The sequence below is a fragment of the Oryctolagus cuniculus genome, chromosome X, assembly GCF_051225735.1.
Source record: "Oryctolagus cuniculus isolate XC-2025 breed Fujian yellow rabbit chromosome X, ASM5122573v1, whole genome shotgun sequence".
Taxonomy (NCBI): Eukaryota; Metazoa; Chordata; class Mammalia; order Lagomorpha; family Leporidae; genus Oryctolagus; species Oryctolagus cuniculus.
In genome coordinates, this window is record NC_142888.1 from 50935178 (window position 1) to 50953437 (window position 18260).

Genomic DNA, 18260 nt, shown 5'->3' on the forward strand with positions numbered 1-18260 from the left:
CACTAATGTCCTTTGTCTGTTCCAGTGTCTGTTCCAGGACACCAAGTTGCATTTATTCATTAGATCTCTCTATTCTGGTCCAGTCTGTGAAAATTATCACTGCTGCCTTCCAAGGGCAGGAAGCGGGAGTTTGAGCTGGGGATTGAACCCAGGTACTCGGATACAGGATGTGGGCAGATTTTTTTTCAAAAAGGTTTATTTGTTTATTTGAAAGGCAGAGAGAGAGGGAGAGAGAAATTTTTCATGTACTGGTTCACTCCCAAATGGCTACAGTGGCCAGGGCTGGACCACACAGAAGCCAGGAGGCTGGAACTCCTATTACAGGCAGTGGCTTAACTTGCACTACAATGCTGGCCCCAGGATGTAGGCATCTTAACTAGTGTCTCAATCACAAGGCCAAAAGCCTGCTCCAGATTTCTCTATTTTAAAATAGACAATACAGCAAAGAACATTTCATGCATATAATTTTTACTTCTTCCAAATTGTTACTCAAGCATCAGTTTGTAGGTGTAGAAGTATTAGGCCAAAGGTCAAAAACAATTCTCTAACACTGTTACGTATGTAATTACACAGATAGTTAAAAAATGAGAACAGCTCATAATTAAGAAGAGCTACCCTCTCTTACTCCTTCCTTAACCATTTTATCTGTGACACAGATATTTATGGAGTTCGGTAAGCAGTGTCATATTGCTTTACAAAAGTTTGTACCCATTTTTCTTGCCAACATTTCTGTGTGAACATACTAATCTCATTACAACTTTGACAATTTTAGATGTTATTTCAAAGATTATTATTAAAATTTTTGCTCATTTTCATTTGTTCATTAAAGCATCCCAGCACTTACTATATGTGACAGCTGAGGATACAAAGCAGAATGTGACACAGAATCTGCCCTCAAGTGTGATGGGTGGCCAGACTGCTTAAGAAGCAAAGGCCCAGGTACATTGGTGGGTGCAGTGGTAGTATGCGAAAGGAACAGGCAAAACTGAGAGGAAAAGGTAACCAACTTTGCAAGGTGTAGGCAGAGAAGGTGAGGCTGAGGAAAAACTTTACTGTGCAAAAGACTTTTGAGCTGAATTTGGATGGATAATGAGGAGTTGGCAGGTGAGGTGGAGTGAGGATATTCTGGACAGATAGGCCACATCCAAAAGCCAGAGTATGAACCAGCCTGGAATGTTTGGAGAACTGCAAATCTCCCAGTGTCATTGGAGCACAGGTTATGTTGGGGGAGGTAAGGGAAGATGGGGAAAGCAGAGCAGATCATAAAGAGGTCCCAAAAGGGTTTGTAGGCTGTGGGAAGGAGTTTGGACTTTATCTTAACCATGATTGACAATGCAAAATTTTTTTAATTATTTATTTTATTTGAAAGGCAGAGATAGAGAGAGAGAGAGAGAGAGCTTCCATCGATGGTTCACTTCCCACATGGCCACAGCAGCAAGCACTGGACCAGGCTGGAGTCAGGAGTCAGGAGCTTCATCTGAGTCTCCCACGTGGGCGGCAGGGGCCCTTGCACTCAGGCCATCTTCTGCTGCTTTCCCAGGCCATTAGCAGGGAGCTGGATCAGAAAGTGGAGCAGCAGGGCTGCTCAAACCAGCACTCATATGGGATGCTGGTGTCACAGGTGGTGGCTTTACCTGCTAACGCCAAGACACTGACCCCAATAATGCAGAATTTTAAACAGGTGAAGGATGTGATTAGATTTGATTTAGTTTTAGAGATTAATCCTGGCTTCAGATTAGATATATATTGAGTGTAGTGAATATATTACAGAAGGCTCCATAAGACTATTGTATTCAGTCAAGTAAGAAATGATGTGAACTTCAACTCAAGCAGTGACAGTTGAGTCAGAGACTATGGAATAGATCTGGCAGCTATTTGAAAGAGACTCAACTACATTTGGTGTCTAATTATTGGGAAGCAAAGAGTAAGGAGGCCCACTGGACTCATTTGTCCAGTCAATATAGTATGCTTACCATGCACCAGGTACTCTTCTAGGGTCTGGTGACATAGCAATGAATACTGTGGATATAAATCCTTGTTCTCAGGGACCTTGCATTTCTTAGTGGAAAGAGACAAGCAGTAAACAAGTCAACACAATTTTAGAAATAAAAGAACCAGGGCTGGTGTCGTGGCTCACTTGGTTAATCCTCCACTTGCGGTGCCAGCATCCCATATGGGCACTGGGTTCTAGTCCCGGTTGCTCCTCTTCCATTCCAGCTCTCTGCTGTGGCCCAGGAAGGCAGTGGAAGATGGCCCAAGTGCTCGGGACCTGCACTCGCATGGGAGACCAGGGAGAAGCACCTGGCTCCTGGCTTCGGATCGGGGCAACGCTGGCCGTGGCGGCCATTTTGGGGGTATACCAACGGAAGGAAGACCTTTCTCTCTGATTCTCTCTCACTGTCTAACTCTATCTGTCAAATAAATTTTAAAAAAGAAATAAAAGAACCAGTAAACAAAACACAAACTATGCTAGAAATAAAAGAGGGTGATGTATTAGTAATTATAGCTGAGTTGGAGTAGATGTAGAGGCAGTCCGAGGGTAGGTGTGAGCAGAGGACATTCTAGCTGAGACCTGAAGATGAGAATGAGCTGGGGGAGATAGCATTCTAAGTAAAGGGACTGGGAAGAGCAAAGGCTCTGAGGTCACAGTGTTTAAAGAACAGAATAGTTACTAGCGAGTGTCTGAGATTGTAATGAGCAGAGGGAAAGGCACATTTCTTCAGATCTTTGTCTTGGGAAAACAGGGACAGGGGTGAGCACTGATACTGGAAAACTTATGGGGTGGAGTAGGCTTTGGGTTGAGGAAATAAAAAGTGTGGAATTTGATGAGTGAAATGTCTGTGAGATATCCAAGTGGAGATTATCAGTAAGTAGTTGAAAATATGGCTGAGGAGAGATCTTAGGTTTTGTTGTGTCATTAGCTAATGGACAGCAGTTAAAGTTATGGAGATGAGATCAGGGCCAAGGGCAGAATTCTGAGGAAAAGACCCAACCTTTAATGGCTGGGTAAAGATAGAACCAAGGAAGTGACTGAAAAGGAACAAAATGACTCAACCAGTAGCTGGAGGGGAAAGAGAATGTGAGGAATGGAGGCAGATCAGTATTTAAAATGCGGTAGACAAGTCAAGATAAGAAGTGAGAAGTGTCCATTGCATTTAGCAATCAGGAAGTCAGAAGAGTGGTAGGAGTAGAAGTAGAATTGCACCGACTTAAACAATTGTAACATAAATTTATTTATTTATTTATTTATTTATTTGTCATTTAAAATAGGGACTGGCATTGCAGCACAGTGGGTTAAGCCACTGTTTGGGATACCTGCATCCCATATCGAGTGTTTGCTTCAAGTCCTGGTTGCTTCCTGCTAAGGTGCCAGGAGGCAGTGGTATGACCCAAGTGTTTGGGTCCCTACCACCCACATGGATAACCTGACTGGAGTTCCTGACTCCTGGCTTCAGGCTGGTCTTGCCCTGGCTGTTGCGGGCTTTTGAGAAGTAAATCAGCAGATGGAAGATTCATATTTCTCTCTCTCTCTCACTCTCACTCTAACTCTGCCTTTCAAATAAATAAATACATCTTCAAAAAATAAAATAATAAGGGGCCGGCACCATGGCTCACTTGGTTAATCCTCCTGCGGCACCGGCATCCCATATGGGCGCCAGGTTCTTGTCCTGGTTGCTCCTCTTCCTGTCCAGCTCTCTGCTATGGCCCGGGAAGGCAGTGGAGGATGGCCGAAGTCCTTGAGCCCCTGTACCTGCGTGGGAGACCTGGAAGAAGCTCCTGGCTCCTGGCTTCAGATCAGCGCAGCTCAGGCCATTGCAGCCATTTGGGGAGTGAACCATCGGACGGAAGACCTGTCTCTCTCTGCCTCTCCTCTCTCTGTGTAACTCTGACTTTCAAATAAATAAATAAATCTTAAAAAAAAAAAGACTCAGTATTATAAAGATGTCCTAAAGTGATCCGTGAATTCCAATGCGTTGCCATCAAAATTCCAGTAGAGGGGTGGGGCTTTGGTGCAGTGGTTAAGACTGACGCTGTAGCATAGCAGATAAAGTCACCGCCTGCAGTGCCGGCATCCCATATGGGAGCCATTTCAAGTCCTGGCTGCTCCACTTCCAGTCTAGCTCTCTGCTATGGCCTGGGAAAACTGTAGAAGATGGCCCAAGTCCTTGGACTTCTGTACCCACGTGGGAAACCCAGAAGAATCTCCTGGATCCTGGCTTCAGATCGGTGCAGCCTCTGGCTGTCATGGCCATCTAGGGAGTGAACCAGATGAGATGGAACTAGATGGATGGAACACATTTCTCTGCCTCTGCCTCTGCCTCTCTGTAACTCTGCCTTTCAAATAGATAAATAAATCTTAAAAAAAAAAAGAAGAGACTTTTGGGGATGCCAACATCTCATCTTGGGGTTCGTGGCTCAAGTCCTGGCTCCACTTCCAACTTCAGCTTCCTGCTAATGTGCACCCTGGGAGACAGGATTGATAGCTCAAATACTTGGGTTCCTGACAGCCACATGGGAGATCCAGATTGAGTTTGGCTCCAGGCTTCAGCATGGCCCAGCCCCAGCTGTTTTGGGTATTTAGGGAGTGAACCAGTGGATGGAAGACCTCTCTGTCTCCCTGCCTTTCAGATAAATAAAAAATTATAATTTTAAAAATTCCAATAAACTTTTCCATAAAATTTTACAAAATAATTCTAAGCTTTATGAAAGAGAAACCAACCAAAAATAACCAGGGAAACAAATGAGGAGAAGAAACTGGAACTTCCACTTTCAAATATCGGCGTTATAAAGCAATAATTAAGAGAGTTTGGAGTTGGCACAAGAAGAGGCCAATGGAGCAATGAAACAATAATGAGCCTAGAAACAGACCTGAATAGCCAAGGAAACTTGGTGAAAGCTGGAAGTGGCATTGCAAATCATTGGGAAAAGCATAGATTATGTAATAAAGTCCTGGAACAGTTGGATATCCATAGCAGGGAAAAACATGAAATTGAGATCCTTACCTCATACTTCACATAAAAATCAATTCTGGGGGCCGGCATTGTGGCACAGCAGGTTAAGCTGCTGCCTATTAAACTGCTGGCTGCCTATGATGCCAGCATCTGGTTTGGATGCTGGTTGGAGTTCTGACTGCTCTGCTTCTGATCCAGCTCCCTGCTAATGCATCCAGGAAAGCAGTGGAAGATGACTCAAGTGCTTGGGCCCCTGCCACCCATCAGGAGACCTGGATGGAGTTCCAGGTTCCTGACTTTGGCCTGGCCCAGCCCTGGCCTTGTGGCCATTTGGGGAGTGAATGAGTGGCTGGAAGATTGTTCTCTGTTTCTTCCTCTTTCTCTGTCATGCTGCCTTTCAAAATAAATAAATATTTTAAAAAAATTAATTCTGGATGGATGAAAAACTTAGGCGTGTAAGGCAAAAATATCAAAAAAATTTTTAAAGATTTATTTTATTTATTTGAAAGACAGAATTACAGAGAGAGGTAGAGGCAGAGAGAGAGGTCTTCCATCCGCTGGTTCACTCCCCAGATGGCTGCAACGGCCGGAGCTGCGCCAATCCGAAGGCAGGAGCCAGGAGCTTCTTCTGGGTCTCTCACATGGGTGCAGGGGCCCAAGGGCCTGGGCCATCTTCCAGTGCCTTCCCAGGCCATAGCAGAGAGCTGGATTGGAAGAGGAGCAGCCAGGACTAGAACTGGCACCCATATGGGATGCCGGCGCTTCAGGCCAGGGCATTAACCCGCTGCGCCATAGCGCCGGCCCTCAAACTTTTTAAAAGCAAACATAAGAGAATGTTTTTGTAACTTCAGTATAGGGAAGGATTGCTTAGGCAAAAATATAAAGCACAACCCATAAAACAAAAGTTTGATACATGATGAGTTACAGCAGTAAACTTCTGTTTATCAAAAGGCATAAATCTAAAAAGGCTGTATGTGCTGACAGAAGATGTTTGAAATTCATTTAACAGATAAAGGATAACCATATTAAAATCACTATATATCAGTAAGAATCAAGCCACTCAATGAAAACTGACAAAAATACCTGAAACTGGAATTTCACAGAAGAGGATACAGGAAAGACCAATACATGAAAAGATGAGCTCACTCATTAGTAATCAGGGAAATGCAAAGAATAACCATGACAAAATTAATTTTATATCCATCAGACTGAAAAATATTTAAAAGTCTGATAATGTGTTGTCAAGGATGTTGAGCAATGGAAATCATGACAGCAGAAGTGTAAATTAGTACAACCACTTTAGATGCATCTTGACATTTAATATATCTGATAACATATATACCCCGTGATTCAGCAATTCTACACCCTGTATATACAACAGAAAATTTCTTGCACAAATGTACCAGAAGACATGAATGTACATTCAAGAGATTGAAGAGTATTGAGAGGCTAGTATTGTGTCGCAGTGAGTTAAACCACCCCCTGCAATGCCGGCATCCCATATCAGTGCGAGTCCCTGCTGCCCTGCTTCCAATCCAACTCCCTGCAAATACACCTAGGAAAGCAGCAGAAGATAGCCCAAGTACTTGGCCCCCACCACTCATATGGGAGACCCAGATGAACTTCTTTGTTCCTGGCTTTGGCCTGGCTCAGCCCTGGCCATTGTGGCCATTTGGGGAGGGAACCAACAGATGGAAGATCTGCCTCTGTGTGTGTGTGTGTGTGTGTGTGTTGACTGCCTTTCAAATAAATAATTCTTAAAAACAGTGTTAAAAGCAGCACTGATAATAGCAATGAGCTGGAAACAGCTCAAATGTCCTTCAGTAGAGAATGACTTACTAAACTGTGGTATAATTATAAAATAGAAAAGTATACATTAGGAACAATGAATATAAATATTAAAATGTAAATACTATCATGGATGAATTCTACAAATATAATGTAGAAGGATAGCAAGTTTAGAAAAAATTCATATGGTACATTTCTATGTATATGGAATTCAGAAGTATGGACGTCAAAGCCATGAAGAAAAGCACAATTATAGCAGTTAAACCTTATGGAGAAGGGAAGGAATGCAACCCAGAGGGCATACAGAGGGCTTCAGAAATTTTCCTAATGATCTTTTTTTAATTTAAATATTTATTTATTTATTTGAAAGGCAGAGTGAAAGGGGGGGGGGGCAAGAGAAAAAAAGAGTTTTCCATCCACTGGTTCACTTCTCAAATGGCCACGTTGATCTGCACTGGGCCAGGCTGAATCCAGGAGCCAGAAACTCCTTCTGGGTCTCCCATATGTGTGGCAGGTGCCCTAGTACTTGGGACGTCCTCCTCTGTTTTCCTGGGTGCATCAGCAGGGCATTGGAAGTGGAGCACCTGGGATTCAAGCTGGTACTCCAATATGGGATGCTGGCGACACAGGTGGCAGCTTAACCTTCTGTGCTACAATGCCAACCTCTTGATCTGTTTCTTCAGCTGATTGGCGTGTACATGAGTGTTCATTTTATTATTCATATACAGATGTTCCTCGACTTAAAATGGGGTTACCTTTTTTCTTTTTAATAAACCCAATGTAAGTTGAAAATATAAGTCAGAAATGGCCATTTGACACAAGGTTAGGATGCCTGCATCCAATATCAGAATGTCTAGGTTCAAGTCTCAGCTCCACCCCTAATTCCAGTTTCTTGCTAATACACACCCTGGGAGGCAGCAGGTGATGGCTCAAGTAGTTAGGTCCCTGCCAACTACTGGAGAGTTTGATGGAGTTTCCAGCTCCCAGCTTCAGCCTAGCCCAGCCCTGACTATTGTGGGCATTTGGGGAGTGAACCAATGGATGGGAGATCTCTCTTTGTGCGTCTGTCTCTCTGCATTCCAAATAAATAAAAAAAGAAAATATCCTAAGACAACATGCATTTGATAGATCTAAGCTACCAATTATTATAGCTTGGCAACACAATACACTATAGAGTATCAGTTGTTTACCCTCTGATCATATGAATGACTAGGAGTATGTCTTTTTTAAAAGAAAAAATTATTCAGGGGGCGGCGCTGTGGCGCAGCAGGTTAATGCCCTAGCCTGGAGCGCTGGCATCCCATATGGGCACCGGTTCTAGTCCCGGCTGCTCCTCTTCCAGTCCAGCTCTCTGCTATGGCCTGGGAAAGTAGTGGAAGATGGCCCAACTCCTTGGGCTCCTGCACCCGCGTGGGAGACCCGGAAGAAGTTCCTGGCTCCTGGCTCCGGTTCGGTGTAGCTCCGGCTATTGCAGCCATCTGAGGAGTGAACCAGTAGATGGAAGACCTCTCTCTCTCTCTCTCTGCCTCTCCTCTTTCTGTATAACTGTGACTTTCAAATAAATAAATATTTAAAAAATTATTCATATAAAGAGAACAGATTTCAAGTAGTCCATAGATAGTTCTAAGAATATGATGATGATTCCCCCTTTCCTCCCTCCCTTTCTCACTCCTCCTTCCTTTCTTTTTTCCCCATTTTTTTTAACTTATGTGGTAACATATTTAATTTAGTTTATAATTGCAGTATTAATGCTCAGTAGAAGTAGGTATTTGTTCTGTGTTCTGAATATAATTATATATTCTATATTTGTGATACAGTTCTTAAACATTTTTGAAGTACTGATTGGAAAGTGAGAAAGAAGCTAGTCTATCCTGGGAAGAAGAATGACAGTTGTATTCATCCACTTTTTGTTACTTTAACTAAATACCTAAGAGGAGCTTCTTTGAGAAGGAACAAGTTAATTACAGCTAACAGTTGCAGGTTACAGGATAGGGTGGCTCCATAGTCTGACTTCTGGTGGAGGCTCACCGTGGCAGGTGCAGAGGCACAGTCCTATCGTGGGTAAGAAGCAGAGAGATCCTGGGCCAAACTTGAATTCAAGTCATCAAACCTCTTTCAAGAACCATCCTCCAAGGGCACACCCCCAGTGTCCCAAAGACCTCTCAACAACCCCACCTTTTGGCCACCACAGTTTGATCAAGTCTTCACCCCTCATCTATGAACCATTAAGACATCAGAGTTTAAATAAGTACTTGACCGCAGCCATAATGATAATAATTGCTGGAGGGAAAATTGGTATTACCAGAAGATTTTTTTAAGAGACTTGTAAGATGTGAGCATGTTTGTTTGCAGGCTTCATTAATTCATTCAACAAGTATTTATTGAATAATAATTATGCACCTGATCTATGCTGGGCCCTAGAAGACAAAGTTATTCCTATTCAGTTATGTATTTACTCGCTGTTCCAAGAACTGGAAGTCATTAATTCATTTATTCACTCAAAAATATTTATTGAGTGAATGCTATGTGCCAGGCATTGATGTAAGTGCTGGGAATAAAGCAATGAACAAAATGAAATCCCTTCTTTCATAGACAGGAGAAGAGAGAATGAATAAATACGTGTGAGGTGGTGATAAATACTATGAAGAAAACTAAAGTATGATAAGGTTATGTAGAGAGAGTGTGTGTTGTGGGGGTTGCTATTTTAGATAGGGTGGTCAAGGAAGGCTTTTCAGAGAAGGTGACATTTGAGCAGAGAAATTACTGAAGTGAGGGAATGAATGATGTGGCTATCTGGAGGGAAGGTCATTGCATGTGGAGAGAATGCAAGATCCAGAGTGCTGAGACAGGAGAGGTTCTCAATGTGTTAGCAACAGCAAAGAGGCCAATATGTGTAGAGCAGAGTAAGCAAGGGCAAAGTGGTAAGAGATGAGGTCATAGACGTTTCAAAGTATGCAATTGTGTAACTCCTTGGGGCATGGGAAGCCATTGGAAAGTTTTAAGCAGGGAAGTGTCCTGATTTTATTAATGCTTCAAAAAGGAATGCTTACGCTTTGTGTGGGGAAATAGTGGAAGCAGGGTTTTCCCAGTTGTAAACAAATAGTGTAGTGATCCCAATACATTTCCCCTAGTTTGCCTCAGTGGTAACACCTTGCATAACTCTAGGACTCTATACATCCAGGAAATTGACATAGGTACAATCCACAAGCTTTATTCAGGTTTTACCAGCTGTATAAGCACTTGTGTGTGTATGTGTGTGTCTTTAGTTCTGTGCAGTTTTATCACATGTGACCACCAGCACAGTGATACAGAACAGTTCCATTACAAGGATCCCTCATGCTATCCTACAGTCCATTAGTATAGAATTCTAGGTTGGCAGGTTTTTTTTTTAAGTAGTTTAGATATATTGTGCCAATGTTTTCTGGTTTGCATTATTTCTGATGAAAAAACCTGCTGTCCTTCTTATCTGTATTCTTCTGTGCATAATATGCCTCTTTTCTCTGACTGCTTGGTAAGAGTTTCTCTTTATCCCTGGTTATAAGAAATGTGATTGTGGAGAGTGGCCTAGCAGTTAAGATGCCTGTGTCCCACATTGGAGTGCCTAAGCATCATTCCTGGCTCTGCTTCCTGACTTGAGCTGCTGCTGCTGCTGCTGCTGCTGCTGCTGCTACTGCTTTTTAAAGATTTATTTATTGGAAAGGCAGAGGTACATTGAGAAAGGTACACACACACACACACACACACATACAGAGAGAGAGAGAGAGAGAGAGAGAGAGAGAGAGAGAAACTTTCATCCACTGGTTCACTCCCCTAAATGGCAACAACTGCCAGGGCTGAGCCAGGCTGAAGTCAGGAGCCTGAAACTCCATCTGGGTCTCCTGTGTGGGTTGCAGAGGCCCAAGTACCTGGGCCATCTTCTGCTGCTTTCTCACTTTAGTAGGGAGCTGGATCAGCCAGGACTTGAACTGGTGCCCATACTGGATGGCCTTCAGCTACTTAACCAGATGCACCACAACACCAGCCTCTGACTCCAGCTTCTTAACAATACAGCCCTGAAGGGCAGCAGTGATGGCTCAAGTAATTGACTTCAAGCCACCCATATTGGAAACTTATATTGCATTCCCAGCTTCTGGCTTTGAGCCCAGCCCTGCCCCAGCCTGTGCAGACTTTTGGAGAGGAAGCCAGCAGATGGGAACTCTCTCTAGCTCGCTCTCACACACACACTCTCTCTCTCTCTCTCTCTCTGCTATTCAAGTAAATTTTTTAGAAATTTAAAAAGAAATATTCTGATATGCTATACTCTGTATGTGTTTTAATTGTGATAAATACATAACAAACTTTCCATTTTAACTTTTTAAGTGTACAATTCACTGGCATTAATTATATTCACAATGCTACCCAACAACTAACACTATTCATATCTAATACTTTTTATCACACCAAATAGAAACTCTATGCATTAAGCAAGAAACCCCACTCCTCTCTTCTCTCAGCCTCTGGTAACCTCTAATGTACTTTTTTTTTTTTAAAGATTTACTTTATTTTTGAAAGGCAGTGTTATAAAGAGAGGAGGAGGGACACACACACACACACACACACACAGAGAGAGAGAGAGAGAGAGAGAGAGAGAGACAGAGAGAGAGGGAGAGAGAGAGAGAGAATCTTAGATTTGTTGGTTCACTCCCCAAATGGCCACAATGGGCCAGACCAAAGCCAGGAACCTAGAACTCCATCTGGGTCTCCCACGTGGGTACAGGGAAACAAACACTTGGGCCATCTTTTGCTGCTTTTCCAGGCACATTATCAGGGAGCTGGACGGGAAATGGAGCAACTGGAACTTGAACCAGCACCCACATGTGATGCCTGCCTCGGAGGTGGTGGCTGAAGCTGCTGCGACACAATGGTAGCTCCTCTAATTTACTTTCTTGGTAGCCCCTCTAATTTACTTTGTAACTGGGAATTTGCCTATTCTAGATACTTAATAGAAATAGAATCACAATATTTGTCCTTTTATGTCTGGCTTCTTTTACTTAGCATAAGGTTTTCAAGGTTCATCCATTTTGTAGCATGTATCAGTACTTATTCTTTTTTATGGATGAAACTATTCATTGTATGAATAGACCATGTATTGTTTCATCCCTTTCTCTGCTGATGAACATTTAATTTTTTGCACCATTTTTCTGTGTGATTAATGCTGCTATGACTTTCTTATGTAAGTATCTGTTAAGTCCCTGTTTTCAGTTCCTTTGGGTATAACCCTAGGGGTGGAATTGCTGGGTCATCAGGGAATTTTGACTGAATTTATTTCATTTTGTTTGAAAGGCAGAAGGACAGAGAGAGACAAAGACCTGCAGAAAGACACAAAGAGAACTTCGATCCACAGATTCGCTCCTCAAGTATCTGCGGCAGCCTGCCCTGGGCCAGGTCGAAGGCAGGAAACTGGAATTCTTTGTGGATGTCAGGGACTCAAATACGTGAATCATCATCTGCTGCCTCCCAGGATGCACATTAGCAGGAAGCTGAATCAGAAGAGGAGCAGACACTTGAACTCAGGCACTCCAATATGTAATGTGTGTGTCCCCAAGTAGTGTCTTAACTGTTGTGCCAAATGTTCACCCCTTGGCCTAATATTTTTTAGGAACTGCTAAACTATTTTCCACAGTGACTACACTATTTTACATTCCCACCAGCAATGCCCAAGGATTCCAATTTCTCCACAACCTCAGTAACACTTGTTCTTTTCTGTATGTTGTTTAAACAGTAGCCTTCTTAATGGATGTGAAGTGATAGCTCACTGAGGTTTAGATTTGTGTTTTTCCATTGAATAATGATGTTAAGTATCATTTCATAGGCTTATTGGACATTGGTATGTCTTCTTTGAAGAAATGCCTGTTCAAGTCATTTAATCATTTTTTAATTGATTGGGTTTTTTTTATCTGATTGTTTTTATTGAGTTGTAGGAGTTCTTTATATATACTTTGAATATTGATTCCTTATGAGGTGAAGATATTTTCTTCCATCTTGTAGGGGCCCTTTTACTCTGTTGATATTGTTCTTTAATACATAAAAGTTTTACATTCTGATGAAATCCAACTCATTTTTCTTTTTGTTTGTACTTTTGGTGTCATATAGAATAAATTAATGACAAATCCAGTGTCATGAAGATTTCCCACTATGGTTTCTTCTCTAAGAGCATTATAATTGTAGCTCTTATCGACTTCAGGTTAATTTTTGTATGCATTTTAAAGCGAGGGTCTTACTTCATTCTTTTGCATATGGATATACAATGTCCTTAGCACTATTTGTTGAAGAGACTATCCTTTCTCATTGAATTGTCTTGACATTCTTATAAAAAAATGAATTGACTGTAAATGCAAGGGCTTATTTCTGGGATTTCTGTTCTTTTACATTGGTATGTAAGTCTGTCTTTGTGCCAGTACCACACTATTTTGATTACTATAGCATTTGTAGTAAGTTTTGAAATCGAAAGGTGTGATTCTTCCTACTTAGTTCTTCTTTTTCAAGGTTGTTTTGACTCTCTGGAATCCCATTATATTTCATCTGAATTTCAGGATGGGTTTTTCTATTTCTGCAAAAAAAAATTTAAAAAGCATGTCATTGGCATTTCTGAGCCTAGATCAGCCTCCAAGGGTTGCTACCACATGCCCAACTCAGTCTCAAGGAACAAGAGTGGGTTCGTGCACTCTGTAGTTCCAATTATGAGACAGAGAAGGAAAAGCTGATGCAGGTCATGAGGACCAAGCAGCCGCTGGTGAGAGAGCCACAGGGAAACTCCAGGATACTTTCCCCAATTGAAATCCTAACTTCGGCATGGATGGTGGATGAGCTGAGTGACTGCATAATCCTGGGTGCTGGGAGGCTCTGCCATGATTTGGAGTTTTGTCTACGTGTTCATAGAAATAATTACTATTTTTAAAAAAATGCCATTGGCATTTTGATAGAAATTGCATTATATCTATAGATTGTTTTGCAGACTATTGTGATCTTCACAATATGTTCATTCCATGAACATGTGATGCGTATTGTCAACTTTTCATGACTGTTATGAAATAATGGAGGCAATTAATTTTGTAAAGAGAAAAGATTTATTTATTTATTTATTTTTTTTTGACAGGCAGAGTGGACAGTGAGAGAGAGAGACAGAGAGAAAGGTCTTCCTTTGCCGTTGGATCACCCTCCAATGGCCGCCGCTGCAGCCGGCGCACCGCGCTGATCCGATGGCAGGAGCCAGGATCCAGGTGCTTTTCCTGGTCTCCCATGGGGTGCAGGGCCCAAGCACCTGGGCCATCCTCCACTGCACTCCCTGGCCATAGCAGAGAGCTGGCCTGGAAGAGGGGCAACCGGGACAGAATCCGGTGCCCCAACCGGGACTAGAACCCGGTGTGCCGGCGCCGCAAGGTGGAGGATTAGCCTATTGAGCCACGGCGCCGGCTCGAAAAGATTTATTTATTACACAGTTATGGAGACTCAAGTCCAACATCAGACAGCCCCATTGATTTGGTGTCTGGTGTCTGGTAGTATTGGAGCACGTGCAGAAGAAGGACATATTGGCAAGCAACGAAGTAGAGAGTGGCTGGGCCCAACTCAGGTTTTTATAACCAATCCTCTTGCAATAATTACCCTCCAGTGGCATGCCTCCAGTGACCTAAAGAGTTCCTTCTAGGGGTCAGCACTGTGGCACAATTGGTTAAGCCACTTGCAACACTGGCATCCCATGTGGACACCCATTCATGCGCCTCTTCTTTTTTTTTTTTTTAAGATTTATTTATTTTACTTGAAAGTCAGAGTTACACACAGAGAAAAGGAGAGGCAGAGAGAGAGAGAGAGGTCTTCCATCCGCTGGTTCACTTCCCAGTTGGCCGCAACGGCTGGAGCTGCACCGATCCAAAGCCAGAAGCCAGTACCTTTTTCTGGGTCTCCCACACGGGTGCAGGAGCCCAAGGACTTGGGCCATCTTCTACTTCTTTCTCAGGCCGAAGCAGAGAGCTGGATCAGAAGTGGAGCAGCCAGGACTGGAACCGGTGCCCATATGGGATGCTGACACTGCAAGCGGCCTTACTCGCTTCACCACAGCGCCGGCCCCCATGCTCTACTTCTAATCAGATCCCTGTTAATGCACCTGGGAAAGCAGCAGAGAATGGCCCAAGTCCTTGGGCCCCTGCACCTACACGAGAGACCCAAGGGAAGCTCCTGGCTTCTGGCTTCAAACCAGCCCAGAACCGGCCTTTTTGGTCATTTGGGGAGTGAACCAACAGATGGTAGATCTCTCTCTCTCTCTCTCTCTCTCTCTCTGCCTTTCAAATAAATAAATAAGTCTTAAAAGAAAGCCTTCCCACTAGATCCATCTCCTAAGCAAACAAACAAAAACCCATAGTTAGATTAAGAGTTAAAATAAATTTGTACCTTTTTATCACCATCAAATTATGGCTCTGAGATTTAAACATATATACATATGATCAAGAGCCAAATCGTGTTCAAACTATAGCAAGACTTCATTGCTTAATGTACAGAAATATAATCTTGTGCCTTGGTTTTGTATTCTGAAATTTTGCTGGATTCATTTATTAGGTCTAACATTTTTAAAATATTTATTTATTTGAAAGTTTGAGTTACACAGAGAGAGGAGAGGCAGAGAGAGAGAGGTCTTCCATCCACTGGTTCACTCCCCAATTGGCTGCAATGGCCAGAGTTGCACCGATCCGAAGCCAGGAGCTTCTTCCCGGTCTCCCACGCGGGTACAGGGGCCCAAGCTCCTGGGCTACCTTCCACTACTTTCCCAGGCCATAGAAGGGAGCTGAATCGGAAGTGGAGCAGCTGGGACTAGAACCAGCACCCATATGGGATGCTGGCACTGCAGGCAGTGGCCTTACACACTACACCACAGCGCTGGCCCCTAGGTCTAAATTTTTTTTTAATAAATCTTTTTTTAAGATTATTTATTTTATTTGACAGAGTTACATAGAGAGAGAAGGAGAGGCAGAGAGAGAGAGAGAGGTCTTCCATCTGTTGGTTTACTCCCCCAGTTGGCCACAACGGCCGGAGCTATGCTGATCTGAAGCCAGGAGCCAGGAGCTTCTTCTGTATCTCCCACATGGGTGCAGGGGGCCAAGGACTTGGGCCATCTTCTACTGTTTTCCCAGGCCACAGCAGAGAGTTGGATTGGAAATGGAGCTGCCGAGACTCGAACTAGTGCCCATATGGGATGCCGGCACTGCAGGTGGCAGCTTTACCTGCTATGCCACAGCACTGGTCCCAGGTCTAACACTTTTATTTATTTATTTATTTTTATTTTATTTTTAAATATTTTCTTTATTTGAGAGGTAGAGTCTCAGGCAATGAGAAGAAGAGACAGAGAGAAAGGTTTTCCTTCTGTTGGTTCACTCCCCAAATGGCCACAACAACTGGAGCTGCGCTGATCTGAAGCCAGGAGCCAGGAGCTTCTTCCCGGTCTCCCACGCGGATGCAGGGTCCCAAGCACCTGGGCCATCTTCCACTGCTTTCCCAGGCCATAGCAGAGAGCTGGATAGGAAGAGGAGCAGCCAGGACTAGAACTGGTGCCCATATGGGATGCTGGCACTGCAGGTGGTAGCTTTACCCACCTACGCCACAGCACCGGCCACTGTGGGTGTTTCATATATGATCTTTATCATGTTGAGGAAGTTTTATTTTATTCCTAGTTTATTGAGTGTTATTAACAAGAAAGAATATTTGATTTTGTCAAATGCTTTTCCTGTGTTAATTGAGATGATTATGTGATTTTTGCCTTCATTCTAATAATGTGGCATATTACTGGGATATGATGTATATTTTTTGATTGTCATCGATGGTGCCTGACTTATAACTCCCTCGTCAAGGCAGGCCACAGAACTACAATTTCTTTCCTCCAAGGCGTGTCATACAGACTTTAATATAGGGATCAGCGTTCTGGCATAACAGATTAAGCCTCTGCCTGCATTGCCAGCATCCCCTATTGAAATACTGGTTCAAGTCCTGTCTGCTGTGCTTCTGACCCGGCTTCCTGCTAATGTGCCTAGGAAGCATCAGATGATGGCCCAAGTACTTGCAACCCTGCCACCCACGTGGGAGACCTGTATGGAGTTTCTGGTTCCTGGCTTTGGCCTGGCCCAGCCCTCGATGTTGCTGTCATTTGGGGAGTGAACCAGTGGATCAAAGATCTCTTTCTCTGTCCCTCTCTATCACTCTACCTTTCAAGTAAATAAAATAAAGGTTTTTTTTTTTTTAATAAAAAAGCAACTCTAACATCCCTCTCCACCCTTTGCCCCCTTCCTTGGAGCTGCTGCCCATCAGGAAATTATCTGACCTAACTTGTGTGACAGTGAATGGTCATTTCAGAAGAGGTCCCTGCCCCATACCTGTGAGGAAGAAATGCTGAAGAATCTGAACAGACAGGCTTTGCTGGGTTTCCCCACCCAGTCAAGTAACATTAAATCATGCCCTTTTTTTCCTAATCACATTTCAACATGGTTGTCCATGCTTCAGTTGTGCATGTGCAATGAAGTCCTTTGGAAACCAAAAGGACATGGTTCAGAGAGTTTCTGGACAGCTGAATATGTGGAAATTTGCAGGCAGATGGACAAAAATTCGTTCACATGTTGGGAGGGTGGTGCACCCCAACTCCACGAGGATGGATGCTCCTGTACTTGGGACCCTGCCAGACCTTGACCTTACCCTGTGTATCTCTTCAAGATTTATTTGTTTGTTTGAAATAGTTACACAGAAGAGGCAGAGAGAGAGAGAGAGCGGTCTTCCATCCGCTGGTTCATTCCCCAGTTGACTGCAACGGTCAGAGCTGCACCGATCTGAAGCCAGGAGCCAGGAGCTTCTTTCCAGGTCTCCCACGTGGGTGCTGGGGCCCAAGGCATTGGGTCGTATTCTGTTGCTTTCCCAGGTCATAGCAGAGAGCTGGATTGGAAGCAGAGCAGCCAGGACTTGAACCAGCACCCATAAGGGATGCTGGTGCTGCAAGCGGTGGTTTAACCTGCTACGCCACAGTGCTGGCCCCTTCATCTAGCTTCTTATTTGCATTCTTTAAAATACCATATATGGGAGCTCACGTTGTGGTGCAGTGGGTTAAGCCAGCACCTGCGATGCTGACCTCCTATATGGGTGCTGGTTTTAGTCCTGGCTGCTCTACTTCCTATCCAGCTGCCTGCTAATGTGCCTGGAAAAGCAGCAGAAGCTGGCCCAAGTGCTTGGGCCCCTGCCACCCACATGGGAGGCCCAGATGAAATTCTTGGCTCTTGGGAGGCCCCAGATGTTGCACCCTTTTGGGGGAGTGAACCAGGGGATGGAAGATTTCTGTCCATCTCTTTCTCTGCTACTCTGCCTTTCAAATAAATACATAAATCTTTCTAAAATGAAAAAATACCCTTTATACCCTTTTTTTTTTACCCTTTATACCCTTTAATGTAAGTAGTGCTTTCCTGAGTTCTGTGTGCTGCTCTAGCAAATTAATTGTCCCCAAGGGGGTGATTGAGG

The 18260-nt window shown here is 43.5% G+C and overlaps 1 protein-coding gene across 8 annotated transcripts in view; it reads left to right on the top strand.

Moving 5' to 3' along the window:
- TAF1 (TATA-box binding protein associated factor 1) overlaps positions 1-12903 on the top strand; it is a 115244-nt gene extending 102341 nt beyond the window's left edge. For all 8 annotated transcript variants that reach the window (XM_051827188.2, XM_051827190.2, XM_051827191.2 and 5 more), the window contains 2 exons: positions 11536-11643; positions 12063-12903. In XM_051827188.2, the coding sequence (XP_051683148.1) occupies positions 11536-11643; positions 12063-12252 (298 nt within the window). In that variant the 3' untranslated portion in view covers positions 12253-12903. The remainder of the gene's footprint in view (positions 1-11535; positions 11644-12062) is intronic.
- Positions 12904-18260: the final 5357 nt, after the last annotated feature.